We start from the raw sequence: 15,250 nt of genomic DNA, 5'->3' as shown, positions 1-15,250 counted from the left end.
GGGACGTACCATCCCCTATGGGGGGTCAGAGGTAGCACATATCTATAGGGAGGGATGGGGGTGGGCTGTACCACCTCCTCGACTCCAGGGGGGGATCCTGAGGCAGCCTGTCCCCCCCCAGCACCCCGGGGGACACCCTGGGGGTCCCGTGGGGACAGCAACCCCCGGCCCAGGGTCACCGGGAGACGCGGGACGAGGCTGGGGACGGGTCCAGCCGCCGCGGGGGGGTCACCGGGAGCGGGGTGCAGGGGTTTTGGGGTGGGGGTGGGGGGTGTCTCTCACCATTTGTTGGATGCGGGCGAAGCTTTTGCCGTGGAAGCTGAAGGCCTGTTCGAAAAGGACCTTGTCCTCCACCGTCCACTCGTCCGGGAAGGGCGTGAAGTTGGCCAGGTCGGCCAAGGACTTCTCCACGTCGTGCTTGTGCCACAGCAGCATCCCCAGCGCCTGGGGGGAGGGATGGGCAGGCGCGGGGGAGAGGGGGGGTCAGGAGGTGCGTGGGGGGCACCCGGAGGGTCCCCGCGTTGTTTGGGGGGGGTCCACGGTACCTGCTCGATGTTGTAGCCGTGCTTGTCCTTCGCCATGGCGATGTATTTGTCGACTGAAGGGGGAAAGGGGGGGGTTAAGGGGTGAAGGAGGGGGTAAGGGGGGGGTAAAGGGGGTGTTGGGGGTAAAGGGGGGGTTAGGGGGTGTTGGGGGGGGGTGAAGGGGGTGTTGGGGGGGAATATAGGGGATGTTGGGGGGGCAAAGGGGGAGTTAGGGGGTGTTAAGGGGGTGTTAGGGGGGTAAAAGGGGGATTGGGGGGGACAAAGGGGGAGGTTGGGGGGAAAGGGGGTGTTGGGGGGGTACAAGGGGGTAAGGAGGGGATTATGGGGGGTAAATGGGGGAATTGGGGGGGCAAGGGGGGGTTATGGGGGCATAAAGGGGGGATTAGAGGGGTAAAAGGTGGGATTGGGGGGACAATGGGGGGGACTGGGGGGTAAAGGAGGGTAAAAGGGGGGTTATGGGGGGGGAAAGGGGGTGTTAGGGGGGTTATGGAGGAAAGGGGGGGTTATGAGGGGATAAAAGGGGGGTTATGGGGGGCAAAGGGGGGGTAAAGGGGGTTATGGGGCAATAAAGGGGGGTTATGGGGGCAAAAGGGGGGCAAAGGGGGGTAAAGGGGGGAATAAAGGGGGGATAAAGGGGGGTTATGGGGGCAAAGGGGGGGTAAAGGGGGGATAAAAGGGGGTTATGGGGGGCAAAGGGGGTGTTGGGGGATAAAGGCGGGGTCATGGGGGGGTAAATGGGGTGTTGGGGGGTACAGGGGGGGTAAAGGGGGGATTGGGGGAGCAAAGGGGGTGTTGGGGGGGCAAAGGGGGTGTTGGGGGGGCAAAGGGGGGTAAAGAGGGAGGTAAAGGGGGGGTAAAGGGGGGGTAAGTGGGGGTAAAGGGAGGATTAGGGGGGCAAAGGGGGTGTTGAGGGAGGAAGGGGGGGGTTACGGGGGGGGAAGGGGGTGTTGGGGGGCAAAGGGGGTGTCGGGGGGGGTGGGGAGCCCCCCGCAGCCCCCCCCCGCCGAGGGACACCCCGATACGCCGCGCGGGGGGCTCACGTTTGGCGTCGGAGACGCAGTGGTTGGGGGCCCAGACCAGCATCCCCTTCAGCTCCTTGTTGCTGTAGCGGGCGGGGCTCTCTGGGGGGGGGGGGGGGAAGGGAGGTCAAAAAGGGGGGGGGAACCCCCCAACCCCCCCTCCAGCCCCCCCCAAAAACCGTCCCTACCTGGTTTGCAGTCGGGGATCACCGCCTGGTAGTCAGCCCCCACCCGGATCATGCTGTCTGGGGAGGGGGGAAAAAGGGGGGGGGGGGACACAGGGGTTAATGGGGGGGTGGGGCTTAACGGGGGGGTCTCCACCGGCCCCCCACGGTTGGGGGGGAGTGGGGGGCAAGGGTTGCACCCCCCGCGGGTGAACAAAGCCGGCGGCCGGCGCACATGCGGGCGGCCGGGGACAATGGGGACGGGGCTTTGTTCCCCCCCCTCCTTGTGTCCCCGTGTCCTGTGTGTGTGTCCCCCCCCCCAAAATAAAAACCCCTCCACGAGTGGGGGGTGACATGAGCGCAGCCCCCCCCGCCCCCCAACACGTGGGGCGAGCGCGGTGCCCCGACACACACGCGTGTGGCGTGGGGGGCACACGCGCGCAGGCGTGGTTTTGGGGGGGCCCACGGGTGTGTGTTTGGGGGGGGGGTGCAGGGGGGTACAGGCGTGGTTTTTTTTATTTTTGGGGGGGCCACTCACCGTGGGCGTGCTCGTCCTCGCTGCCCTCGTCCTCGGAGGGGGGGGGGGCCACCGCCGGCGGCCACCGATTTCGCCCGGCTGCGGGACAGGATCCCCGAGGGCTTCTCCATCACCGACGGCATCGCCTGGGGAGGGGGGGGGAGCTCAGGGGGACCCCGAAATCCCCCCCCGGGGGGACCCCAGAAGGCCCCACCGGTGGGGGGGGGGCTCAGCCCCGCTGCCCCATGCTAACTTTAGCCCAACCTTGGTTATATTGGGGGGGGGGGGGGCGTGGGAATTTGGGGGAGGGGGATGCGGTGTTGCTGCCTTGGGGGGTTGGGGTCCCCTCCCCGAAAAGGAGGAAACCCCCCCAAAATGGGGAGTAAAGTTGGGGGGGGGTAAAGAGGGGAGGGGGGGAGGTTGGGAGGTGTTTGGGGGGGGGGTCCTGGCGCCCACCCGAGCCCACCCGCGCCCACACAATGCTCCGCCGGCCGCTCCCGCCGCCTGACGGTGCCAAAGTAGTTCCAGCTCCCCCGGCCTCAGCACGGCCCCCCCGCCCCCAGCGTACCCCTCCGCCGGCGGCAAGGGGGGGGGGGCACGGGGGGGGTGTCCCAGCCTCGCTATGGGGGGGGTGTGGGGTGGGGAGGGGGGCACACACGTGTGCGGGGCTGTGTCACCCCCCCCCCCCGAGCGTGGCTGGAGGGAACAAAGGGCTGGGGGGTGGCGGGGGGGGACAAAGGGGCTGATGTGGGGCTGGGGGGGGGGGGGTCCTGTCCCAAAGGGGGGCTGCTATGGGGCTGGGGGGGCCACGGGGCTGATGTGGGGTTGGGGGGGCCATGGGGCTGATGTGGGGCTGGGGGGGATGTGGGGCTGGGGGGGCCATGGGGCTGATGTGGGGCTGGGGGGGGGGGTCCTGTCCCACAGGGGGGCTGCTGTGGGGCTGGGGGGGCCACGGGGCTAATGTGGGGCTGGGGGGGGGTCCTGTCCCACTGGGGGGCTGCTGTGGGGCTGTGGGAAATGTGGGGCTGGGGGGCCATGGGGCTGCTGTGGGGCTGGGGGGAATGTGGGGCTGGGGGGGTCATGGGGCTGATGTGGGGCTGAGGGGGCATGGGGCTGATGTGGGGCTGGGGGGGGCTGTCCCATTAGGGGGCTGGGGGGACCATGGGGCTGCTGTGGGGCTGGGGGGGATGTGGGGCTAGGGGGGCCATGGGGCTGCTGTAGGGCTGGGTGGGGGGTCTGCCCCACTGGGGGCTGCTGTGGGGCTGGGGGGTATGGGGCTGGGGGGGTGGTATCCCACTGGGGGGGCCATGGGGCTGCTGTGGGGCTGGGGGTTGTGGGGCTGGGGGGGGCTGTCCCATTGGGGGGCTGGGGGGGCCATGGGGCTGCTGTGGGGCTGGGAGGATGTGGGGCTGGGGGGGCCGCGGGGCTGCTGTGGGGCTGGGGGGGGCCCACAGGGATCTCCCCACTCCCTATCACAGGCTCCCTGTTGCTCACACGCCGTGGGGCTGCCCCACACCTCCCCATCACCCCCCCTTCCCACCCTCCCGCCATCCGTGGGTGCTCACCACTGCAGGGTGTTGTGGGGCGCAGCAGTTGGGGTGGGGGTGTGGGGTGACCCCCGTTGCTGGGGGGGGGGCTATGGGGCCGGCTATGGGGCTGGGTACGGACTCTGGGGCAGGGCTATGGGGAGGGCTGAAGGCCCTTGGGCAGGGCCATGGGGCCAGGCTGTGGGGCTGGGCAGTGGGGCAAGGTAAAGGCTCTCAGGAAGGGCTGTGGGGCCGAGCTGTGGGGCAGGGCCATGGGGCAGGGCTACAGGCTGTGCTGAGAGCCCTGGGGCCGGGCTGTGGGGTAGGGTTATGAGCCGTGTGAAGGGCCCAGAGGCCAGGCTGTGGGGCCAAACTATGGGGCAGGGCTATGGGGCAGGCTGAGGGCCCTGGGACCAGGCTGTGGGGCTGCCAGGCTGTGGGGCAGGGTTATGGGCCATGCTGAGGGCTGCGTGGCCGGGCTGTGGAGCAGGCTGAGGGCCGCAGGGCTGTGCTGTGGGGCAGGCTGAGGACCACATGTCTGGTCTGTGGGGCAGGCTGAGGGTTGTGGGGCAGGCTGAGGACCCCATGTCTGGTCTGCGGGGCAGGCTGAGGGCTGTGGGGCAGGCTGAGGGCCCCGTGGCTGGGCTGTGGGGTAGGCTGTGGGCCCCAAGGCCGGGCTGTGGGGCAGGCTGAGGGCTGTGGGGCAGGCTGAGGACCCCAAGGCCAGGCTGTGGGGCAGGCTAAGGGCTGTGAGGCCATGCTGTGGGGTAGGCTGAGGGCCATGGGGCAGGCTGAGGGCCCCGAGGCCGGGCTGTGGGGCAGGTTGAGGGCCGTGGGGCAGGCCAAGGACCCCGAGGCCGGGCTGTGGGGCAGGTTGAGGGCCATGGGGCAGGCCAAGGACCCCAAGGCCGGGCTGTGGGGCAGGCGGAGGGCCGTGGGGCAGGCCAAGGACCCCGAGGCCGGGCTGTGGGGCAGGCGGAGGGCCGTGGGGCAGGCTGAGGACCCCAAGGCCAGGCTGTGGGGCAGGCCGAGGGCCCCTAGGCCGGGCTGTGGGGCAGGCTGAGGGCTGTGGGGCAGGCCGAGGGCCCCTAGGCCGGGCTGTGGGGCAGGCTGAGGGCCGTGGGGCCGCGCTCCGGGCCCGCTGTGGGTCAGACCTGCTGCCCGCCGCTCCGCCATGGCGCCGCTCCCCTCAGCCGCCGGGCGGGGCCCCCTGACGTTTTCCCGCCTTCGCCCCTCTCAGCCAATCAGCGACGAAGCCGCCTTCGCGCCCGACGGCGCCGCCACGCGCCGCCTCTCCCGCCCCTTACGGCGCATGCGCGTCCCCTCACGCCCCCCCGGCTCGCGTCAACGCGCATGCGCGCTCCGCCCCCCTCCCTCCCGCGCAGGCGCAGTGGCGCCGGCCGGCCGCAGGCTCGCGCGCCTCGCGCTCCTCCTCCCCCCCTTTATATAGGGCGCGCTCCCGCGCGCGCCCCCCTCAGTCTCCTCCGCGCCCCCGCGCCGTGAGGAGCCTCCGCGGCCGCGCTCGCCGCCGCCATGGGGGTGAGTGGGGGCCGGGCCGTGGCCTTGGGGGTAGCTCGTCCTGAGGAAAAAGGGGAGAGGGGCGGGGCCTTTGAGGCTCCTGAGGCGATTTTGGGTCATCTTCAGAGGACGGGGGAGGCTTCTGTGAGGGGATATGTGGTTTCTGTGAGGTGATTTGGGACGCTCCGAAGGGACTGGGGGCTCCTGCGTGGAGATTTGGGACCTTTCGTGGGGATTTGGGGCCATCTGAGGGTATTCGGGGCTCTTATCAGAGTACTTGGGGCTCCTGTGAGGGGATTTGGGCTCTTAGGAAGAAACGTGGGACCTTCTGTGGGGATTTGGGGCTCCTGTGGGGAGACTTGGGGCCCTCTGAGGGGGTTGGGAGCTTCTGTGAGGAGAATTTGGGACCTTTTGTGGGGATTTGGGGCTCCTGTGAGGAGGCTTGGGGTCCTCTGAGGCTACTGGGGGCTCCTGTGAGGAGAATTGGGACCCTCTGAGGGGCTTTGGGGCTCCTCTGAGGAGGCTTGGGGCTCCTCTGAGGGGCTTTGGGACCTTTCATGGAGACTTGAGGCTCCTCTGAGGGGAACTGAAGCTCCCATGAGGAAATGTGGGACCCTCTGAGGGGATTTGAAGCTCCCTGAGGAGATTTGGGGCCCTTTTAGGGGATTTGGGGCTCCCCGAGGGGCTTGGGCCTCTGCGGAGGGGGGTTAAGGAGGGCCGGAGGGGAGGGAGTGTGTGTCTTTGAGGGGGGGGGTTGGAGCTGTTTCGGGGGATGGAGGGGTCCCTGAGGCGGGGTTTTGGGGGGGGCTGTGGGGAGAGATGGAGGTTTGGGGGGCTGGCAGGTGTTTGGGATGCATTCAGAGGCCCCAAGGGTTTTGGGGGTCCCTATGGGGGGGTTGCAGGGACACTGGGAGACCCCAGAGACCTCACCCTGCCTTCTCTCTAACCATGGACCCCAACCGTCAGAAAACCTGCAGGTTTTCTCCCCAAAACGAGCCAAAACCAGAGCTTTTACGGTCTGCATCCCAGCCAGCAGCAGGTGGTAGGGAAATAAACACTGCTCCAACCCTCGAAAACCCCTTAATTTCCCCCAAAAATGCCGACAGGTGCATTTCGGGGGGAGGGCTGCCCTGTCCTGCTCCCCAAACCGCCTGCATCAGCGTTTTTCCTGTAAAATACTGATTTTGGGCTGTTTTTAACTTAGTTTTGGTGGAGGCGAAGCTCAGGAATCCTCAGATCCCTTTCGACACCTTGCGGGTCTTTGGGATTCGCCGGGGATCTGGAGGGATCCCAGCGGGATTGTGGGGCTCCCCTCCCTCGTTTTGGGGTAAAATCCCCCAAGTTTGGGTTATTTCTGGCGGCAGACTCCTAAAATTCAAGAACCAGAAGCGCTTAAAAGCGATAACTTCATGCGGATGCTGCTCGGTGCCACCTCCCCGTCCCAGCCTGCCTAATGAGCGCCAGCTTCGTTAAAACACCAAAGATTCAGGGGCAGAACCCTGCTAATTTAATTACCCCCACGGTAACGACCCACGGGGACCGGGAGGGTTCAGCGCGCTCCTCAAAATGCTGTTTTTTTACCCAAAAATCACTTTTTTGCAAGGATTTTGTGGCAAACCCCGCTCTTCACCTACAACGTGCTTAATTTTTTCTCCGCGGGCTTTAATTATTATTAATTTCCGGGCCAAACTTTCCCGCTGTTGGTGGGCGGAGCTTCGTTATTTGTTAAAATAACCCAGATTTAGGGAAAATTTGCTTTTTTTTGGATGCTTCTCGTCGCAGAGGAAGTCGAGCAAAGCCAAGGAGAAGAAGCAAAAGCGCCTGGAGGAGCGAGCAGCCATGGACGCTGTCTGCGCCAAGGTGGAAGCCGCCAACAAAGTGAGTGTCCCCCTCGCTGGCGGGGTGAAAAAAACGGGGTAAAACCCCACAGAATCGGTGAAAAAACCCTCCCCCGCCGCAGAGCAGGGCCTGGCGGGTGGGAGCAAACCCTCCCCGCTTGTTTTTTCGGGGTGCTCTTTGGTTTCTTCCAGCTCGAAGATCCCCTCGAAGCTTTCCCGGTTTTTAAGAAATACGACCGGAACGGGTGAGTGTTGCCCGTCGCGGTGTCACCGAGGCCGTTCCCGGCGCCGCCGGCGTATCCCCGGTGCCGACGCCGTTTCCCTCCCGGCATCTCCCGCAGTTTGAACGTCGCCATCGAGTGCAAACGCGTCTCCGGGCTGGAGCCCGCCACCCTCGAGTGGGCCTTCGAGCTGACCAAGGCCAACATGCAGACGCTGTGAGTCGCGCTCCGTCGGCGCCGCGCCGCCGTAGCGCCGAGATCCCGGTGCCGCGCCGGGAGGGCTCAGGCATCGTCCAGCCGCTTCCCGGGCTCCCTGGGGAAACCCTTGCCTCCCGCGACCCCAAATCCTTGGGGTTTTTTTTTTTGCTCCCCAAAATCGTTAGTTTTTCTTTTTCCCCCCAAATCATTGGGATTTTTTTCTCCCCCAAATCGTTGGGGGTTTTTTTTTTCTCCCCCAAATCGTTGGGGGTTTTTTTTTTCTCCCCCAAATCGTTGGGGGGTTTTTTTTTGCTCCCCCAAATCGTTGGGGGTTTTTTTTTGCTCCCCCAAATCGTTGGGGGTTTTTTTTTGCTCCCCCAAATCGTTGGGGTTTTTTTTGCTCCCCCAAATCGTTGGGGTTTTTTTTGCTCCCCCAAATCGTTGGGGTTTTCTCTGCTTCTCCAAATTGTTTGTTTTTTTTTTTTTTCTCAAAATAATTGGGTTGGTTTTTTTGCCCTGAAATCATCGGGGTTTTGGTTTTGCTCCCCAAAGTCATTGGGTTTTTTTCCTCCCCAAAATTGTTATTTTTTTTCGCCCCAAAACCATTGAGTTTGCTTTTTTTTTCCTCCCCAAATCATTGGGGTTTTTTTTGCTCCCTGAAATCAGTGGAGGTTTTTGTTCCCTGAAATCGTTGGGTTTTTTCTTTTTTTTTTTGCCCTGAAATTGTTGGGGTTTTGGTTTTGCGCACCAAAATTGTTGGATTTTCTCTTTTTGCCCCCAAATCATTGTGGTTTTTTTTTTCCCCCCAAGATCATTGTTTTTTTCCCTCCAAAATCTTTGTGTTTTTTTTTTTTTCTCCCCAAAATCTTGGGCTTTTTTTTTTTTTCTCCACAAAATCATTGGGTTTTTTTCCCCTGAAATTGTTGAGGTTTTGGTTTTGCTCCCCAAAATCTTTGGGTTTTTTTCTCCCCAAAACCGTTGAGTTTTCTTTTATTTGCTCCCCAAATCATTGGGTTTTTTTTTTGCTCCCTGAAATCAGTGGAGATTTTTTTGCCCTGAAATCATTGCGGTTTTGATTTTGCGCCCCAAAATCCTTGGATTTTCTTTTTTTTTTTCTGCCACAAAATCACTGAGTTTTCTTTTTTCTTGCTCTAAAATTGTTGGGTTTTCTTTTTTTTTTTCCCCAAAAAATTGTTGGGGTGGTTTTTTGCTCCCCAAATCGTTGGAGTTTTTTTTTGCCCCTCCAAATCATTGGGTTTTTTCCCTCCAAAATCTTTGGTTTTGTTTTTTTCCTGAAATTGTTGGGGTTTTGGTTTTGCTCCCTGAAATGGTTGGGTTTTTTTTTTTTCCCCAAAATCATTGGTGGTTTTTTTGCTTCTCCAAATCGTTGTTTGTTTGGATTTTTTTTTACCCTGAAATCATTGGGTTTTTTGGTTTTGCTCCCTGAAATCATTGGGGTTTTTTGCTCCCCAAGTAATTTTTCTTTCCCAAAAAAATCATTGGGCTTTTTTTGGTTTTGCCCTGAAATCGCTGGGGTTTTTTTTCCCCCTTGAAATCATTATGGGTTTTTTTTCCCCCAAAAAAATCATTGTTTGTTTTTTTTCCCCTAAATAGTTTTGGTTTTGTTTTTTTTTTTTTCCTGAAGTTGTTTGTTTTTTTCTCTTTGCCCCGAAATTATTTTGGGTTTTTCTTTTTTTTTTTCCCCCCCCAGAATCATTGAGGTTTTCTCTGCTCCCCCAAATGATCGGGAATTTCTTTTCTCCCCCAAATGGTTGGGGGTGTGTTTTGGGGGTTGGGGTGGGGTTTTTGCCCCCCCCCCCCAATTGTTGGGGTTTGGGGTTTGCCCCCCAAGATTGTTGGGGGAGGTGTTTTTCCCACAAAATTCATGGTTTTGCCCCAAAATTGTTAAGTCTTTTTGCCCCAGAATGGTTGGGGGGTGTTTTTTGCCCTGCCAAATCATTGGGATTTGGGGTTTTTTTTGCCCCCCAAATCATTGCGGGGATTTTTCCCCCCAACCATTGCTGGCTTTTGCCCCAAAATCTTTATTTTTCACCCCAAACGGGCAGGTACGAGCAGAGCGAGTGGGGCTGGAAGGAGCGGGAGAAGCGGGAGGAGCTGCGGGACGACCGAGCCTGGTACCTGATCGCCCGCGAGCCCAGCGCCGGCCCCGTCGCCTTCTCCCACTTCCGCTTCGACGTCGAGTGCGGCGACGAGGTTCTCTACTGGTGAGTACCCCCAAAAATGGGGTAAAAAACCCCAAAAAAGGGTTTCCCGCACTTTATAACTCTGTGGCGGGGGGGTTTATCCCCGCAGCTACGAGGTGCAGCTGGAGAGCCGGGTCCGGCGGCGAGGGCTGGGCAAGTTCCTCCTACAGATCCTCCAGCTGGTGGCCAACAGGTGACAACCCACGGCTTATTTTTGGGGGAAAAACAGGCGGTTTTGGGGCTGCTGACCCCTGGCTGAGCCCCCCCTTCCCCGTCTCTCGCCCCCTCCCCAGCACGCAGATGAAGAAGGTGATGCTGACGGTGTTTAAACACAACCACGGCGCCTACCAGTTCTTCCGAGAAGCGCTCCAGTAAGCGTCAAAAACACCCAAATTTGCTTGGTTTTACCCCGTTTTTCCAGCCTGGGGCAGGGGGGAGGAGGAGGAGGGGGGTTTGTCCGTCCGTCCGTCTGTAACACGTTGTTCGCACGACTGTCTTTTCAGTGCGCTGGCAACGTGCCGGGGCCGGGCGACGCGGGCAGGCGGGGCAGGGGCAGCCGAGAGAGGTGGGTGCTCGGGTGTCCCCCCCCTCGGCGCCAGGGCCCGGGGAGAGCCCCGTTTCCCGGGGGTTTGAACCCATTTTCTGAGGAGTTTTGCCCCTTTTCTGGTTTTTCTAACCAATTTTCTGAGGGGTTTTTAGTCCCTTTTCTGAGGGGTTTTTAGTCCCTTTTCTGAGGGGATTTATCCTCCCTTTTCCAGAGGGTTTTAGTCCCTTTCCTGGGTTTTTTTGAGCCCCTTTTCCAGGGGGGGTTTGAACCCCTTTTCTGAGGAGTTTTGCCCCTTTTCTGAGGGCTTTAGTCCCTTTTCTGAGGGCTTTAGTCCCTTTTCTGGGGTTTTTAGTCCCTTTTCTGAGGCGTTTTTCCCCCCTTTTCTGGGGGGGGGTTATCCCCCCTTTTCTGAGGGGTTTTTAGCCCCTTTTCTGAGGAGTTTTGCCCCTTTTCTGAGGGCTTTAGTCCCTTTTCTGGGGTTTTTAGTCCCTTTTCTGAGGCGTTTTTCCCCCCTTTTCTGGGGGGGGTTATCCCCCCTTTTCTGAGGGGTTTTTAGCCCCTTTTCTGAGGAGTTTTGCCCCTTTTCTGAGGGCTTTAGTCCCTTTTCTGAGGAGTTTTGCCCCTTTTCTGAGGGCTTTAGTCCCTTTTCTGGGTTTTTTAGTCCCTTTTCTGGGGGGGGTTATCCCCCCTTTTCTGAGGGGTTTTTAGCCCCTTTTCTTGAGGGGTTTTTAGCCCCTTTTCTGAGGGGTTTTTAGCCCCTTTTCTGAGGAGTTTTGCCCCTTTTCTGAGGAGTTTTGCCCCTTTTCTGAGGAGTTTTGCCCCTTTTCTGGTTTTTCTAACCAGTTTTCCGAGGGGTTTTTAGTCCCTTTTCCGAGGGGTTTTTAGTCCCTTTTCCGAGGGGTTTTTAGTCCCTTTTCCGAGGGGTTTTTAGTCCCTTTTCCGAGGGGTTTTTAGCCCTTTTCCGAGGGGTTTTTAGCCCTTTTCCGAGGGGTTTTTAGCCCTTTTCCGAGGGGTTTTTAGCCCCTTTTCCGAGGGTTTTTAGCCCCTTTTCCGAGGGGTTTTTAGCCCCTTTTCTGGGGGGCTTTTAGTCCCTTTTCCGGGGGGCTTTTTAGCCCCTTTTCCGGGGGTTTTGCCTCTTTTCTGAGGGATTTTAGCCCCCCTTTTCTGAGGGATTTTAGCCCCTTTTCTGGGAGGTTGAACCCATTTTCTGAGGAGTTTTGCCCCTTTTCTGAGGAGGTTTGCCCCTTTTCTAAAGAGTTTTGCCCCTTTTCTGTTTTTTCTAACCAATTTTCTGCAGGCTTTTTAGTCCCTTTTCCGGGGGTTTTTAGTCCTCTTTCTGAGGCCTTTCTTCTCCATTTTCTGGGGGGTTTTACCCCCCCTTTTCCAGGGGGGTTTAGTCCCTTTTCTGTTTTTTTTTTTTTGAGCCCATTTTCTGGGAGCTTGAACCCCTTTTCCAGGGGGCTTTTTAGCCCCTTTTCTGAGGAGTTTTGCCCCTTTTCTGAGGAGTTTTGCCCCTTTTCTGAGGAGTTTTGCCCCTTTTCTGAGGAGTTTTGCCCCTTTTCTGAGGAGTTTTGCCCCTTTTGTGGTTTTTCTAACCAATTTTCTGAGGGGTTTTTAGTCCCTTTTCTGAGGGGTTTTTAGTCCCTTTTCTGGGGTGTTTAGTCCCGTTTCTGAGGCGTTTTTCCCCCATTTTCTGGGTGGTTTTATCCTCCCTTTTCCAGGGGGTTTTAGTCCCTTTCCTGAGTTTTTTTGAGCCCTTTTTCCAGGGGGCTTTTTAGTCCCTTTTCTGAGGGGTTTTTAGTCCCTTTTGTGGTTTTTATAACCAATTTTCTGAGGGGTTTCAGCCCCTTTTCTGAGGGCTTTAGTCCCTTTTCTGGGGTTTTTAGTCCCTTTTCTGAGGCGTTTTTCCCCCATTTTCGGGAGGGGTTTATCCCCCCTTTTCTGAGGAGTTTTGCCCCTTTTCTGAGGAGTTTTGCCCCTTTTCTGAGGAGTTTTGCCCCTTTTCTGAGGAGTTTTGCCCCTTTTCTCTTTTTTCTAACCAATTTTCCAGGGCTTTTTAGTCCCTTTTCCGGGGGTTTTTAGTCCCTGTTCTGAGGCGTTTTTCCCCCATTTTCTGGGGGGTTTTATCCCCCCTTTTCCAGGGTTTTTTTGTCCTTTTTCTGGTTTTTTTTGAGCCCTTTTTCCAGGGGGCTTTTTAGGCCCTTTTCTGAGGAGTTTTTAGTCCCTTTCCTGTTTTTTCTAACCAATTTTCCGGGGATTTTTAGTCCCTTTTCTGAGGCATTTTCCCCCCATTTTCTGGGCGGGTTTATCCCCCCTTTTCCAGGGGGTTTTAGTCCCTTTTCCATTTTTTTTTTAAGCCCCTTTTCTGAGGGCTTTTTAGCTACTTTTCTGAGGAGTTTACCCCTTTTCTGGGGTTTTTAACCCATTTTCTGAGAGTTTTTGGCCCCTTTTCCGGGAGGTTTTTAGCCCCTCTTTTCTGAGGGATTTTAGCCCCTTTTCTGGTTTTTGGTTTTTTTTTTTTTTTGAGCCCCTTTTCTGGGGTTGGTGAACCCCTTTTCTGAGGGGATTTCAGCCTCTTTTTCCAGGGAGGTTGAATCCATTTTCTGAGGGCTGTTTAGCCCCTTTTCCAGGGCTTTTTATCCCCTTTTCTGAGGAGTTTTGCCCCTTCTCTGCGGTATTTAACCCATTTTCTGAGGGATTTTAGCCCCTTTTCGGGGGGGGTGTGGGGGTTGAACCTGTTTTCTGAGGGCTTTTTAGCCCCTTTTCTGGGGGACTTTGAACCCCTTTTCTGAGGATTTTTAGCCCCCTTTTTCTGTCTGGTTTTTTTTTTTTTTGAGCCCCTTTTCTGTGTTATTTTAGCCCCTTTTCCTAGAGGGGTTTTTACCCCTTTTCTGGGGAGTTTTGCCCCTTTTCTGGGGTTTCTAAGCCATTTTCGGATTATTTTTAGCCCCGTTTGAGGGGGTTTTAGCTCCTTTTCCAGGGGGTTTGAACCCATTTTCTATGGGGGTTTTTAGCCTCATTTTCTGAGGCATTTTGCCGCCATTTTCTGGGGTTTTTTAGCCCCCTTTTCTGGGTTTATTTGAGCCCCTTTTCTGTGGTGGTTTTTTTTTTAGCCCCTTTTCTGAGGAGTTTTGCCCCTTTTCTGAAGAGTTTTGCCCCTTTTCTGGATTTTTAACCCCTTTTCTGTTTTTTTAGCCTTTTCTGAGGGGTATGAACCCCTTTTCTGAGGCGTTTTTAGCCCCTTTTCTGAGGCGATTTTAGCCCCTCTTCCCAGAGAGGTTTTTAGCTCCTTTTCTGAGGGGTTTGAACGCATTTTCTGAGTGTTTTTTAACCCCTTTTCCAATTTTTTTTTGCCCCTTTTCTGTGTTTTTTTTTTTAAACCCACTTTCTGAGGGAGGTTTATCCCCTTTTCTGGGGAGTTTAGTCCCTTTTCCAGTTTTTTTTAAACTCTTTTTCCAAGGCGGTTTTTGCCTCTTTTCCTTTTTTTTTTTTTAACCCATTTCCCGGGCGTTTTTAATCTATTTTCTGGGGTTTTTTGCCCCTTTTCCAGAGGTTTTTGCCCCCTTTTCTAGCTGTTCTCCAGGTTTTTTTACCCCTTTTCTGTTTTTATTTTTACCCCTTTTCCAGCTGATTTCCAGGTGTTTTCAACCCCTTTTCTGAGGGATTTTCAGCTCCTTTTCTGGGTGTTTTGGGGGCTGTTTTAAAACCCCTTTCCCGGCTGGTTTTAGGGTGGTTTTTTGCCCCTTTTCTGGGATTTTTTAGCCCCTTTTCTGTTTTTTGGGGGTTTTTTTTAATCTTTTTTTGGGGGTTGTATTTTTGCCCCTTTTCTGGGTGTTTATGGGGTGTTTAACTGCATTTTCCGGGGGTGTTTTTTACCTCTTGTCCAGTGTTTCAGGGTGTTTTTCAGCCCCTTTTCTGATTGTTTTTTTTTTTTAAATTCTTCTTCTGGGTGGTTTTTAATCCCGTTTTTAGGGATTTTTGTATCCCCTTTCTGTTTTTTTGTTTCTTGTTGGGTTTTTTTCTTCCTTAAATCCCTTTTCCAGGTATTTTTAGGGTGTTTTAACCCCCTTTTCCGGGTGTTTTTTAACCTGCTTTCTGGGTGTTTCCCCCCCTTTTTCCAGATTTTTTAGTCTCTTTTTCCAGATTTTTTTTTTTTATTATTTTAAAAATCCCTTTTCTGGGTTGCTTTAATCCCTTTTCTAGCGATTTTTTTTTTAATCCCTTTTCTGTTTCCTTTTGTTTGTTCATTTTTAAACCCTTTTTCCGGGTGTTTTTAGGGTGTCCCCCCCCTTTTCCATGTGTTTTCTTTTAACCTGTTTTCCATCTATTTTTTTTTTTTTGTTGTTGGGCTTTTTTTATCCCTTTTCTAGGAATTTCTTTTATCCCTTTTCTATTGTGTTTTTTCATTTTAATCCCTTTTCCAGCTGTTTTTAGGGTGTTTTAACCCCCTTTCCAGGTGTTTTAACCTGTTTTCCAGGTGTTCCCCTCTCTTTTCCGTATGGTGTTTTTTTTTTAATTCTTTTAATCTATTTTTAGAGGGTTTTTATCCCTTTTTTAGCGCTGCAACCCCATTTTCCTGGTGTTTTTTCCTTTTTCACCCCTTGCCCAGGTGTGTTTAACCCCTCGCCCGGGTGTTTTTTAGGGTGTTTTTTCCCCTTTTCCGGGTGTTTCCCCCCCCCCCCCTTCCGCCGTCACCTCCCGTCCCCGCGCCAGCCAGGGAGGGTGACGCAGGGGAGGGTCGGGGTGACGCGGGGGTGGGTCGGGGTGACGCGGGGGGGTGTCGGGGTGACACGGGGGGGGGGTTGTGTCGGGGTGACGGTGACGCTGTTAACCCCTTCCTCTCCCCCAGGTTCGAGGTGGACGCCACCTCCCCCAGCGTCTCCGGCTGCTGCGGGGACGATTCCTCCTACGAGATCCTCAGCCGCCGGACCAAGTTCGGGGAGAGCCACCCCC

The 15,250-nt window shown here is 56.4% G+C and overlaps 2 protein-coding genes across 2 annotated transcripts; one reads left to right on the top strand and one right to left on the bottom strand.

Moving 5' to 3' along the window:
* Positions 1–282: 282 nt before the first annotated feature.
* LOC309604084 (REST corepressor 2-like) lies at positions 283–2,388 on the bottom strand (the record flags this gene model as incomplete). The annotated part of the gene is given in 6 exon segments (XM_082339003.1): positions 283–444; positions 546–598; positions 1,586–1,666; positions 1,753–1,809; positions 2,267–2,312; positions 2,314–2,388. Coding segments are annotated over 6 exon segments (474 nt in total), but the record flags the coding sequence as incomplete, so codon positions are not given.
* A 2,856-nt stretch (positions 2,389–5,244) lies between these two features.
* On the top strand, positions 5,245–15,247 carry LOC309604085 (N-alpha-acetyltransferase 40-like; the record flags this gene model as incomplete). The annotated part of the gene is made up of 9 exons (XM_082339004.1): positions 5,245–5,310; positions 7,072–7,167; positions 7,320–7,372; positions 7,469–7,564; positions 9,613–9,771; positions 9,860–9,943; positions 10,044–10,121; positions 10,254–10,315; positions 15,147–15,247. Coding segments are annotated over exons 1-9 (735 nt in total), but the record flags the coding sequence as incomplete, so codon positions are not given.
* Between the last annotated feature and the right edge of the window lie 3 nt (positions 15,248–15,250).

The sequence above is a fragment of the Platalea leucorodia genome (assembly GCF_965183815.1).
Source record: "Platalea leucorodia genome assembly, contig: HAP1_HAP1_SCAFFOLD_694, whole genome shotgun sequence".
In the NCBI taxonomy this organism is placed as follows: domain Eukaryota; kingdom Metazoa; phylum Chordata; class Aves; order Pelecaniformes; family Threskiornithidae; genus Platalea; species Platalea leucorodia.
This window is presented reverse-complemented; position numbering and strand designations above follow the sequence as displayed.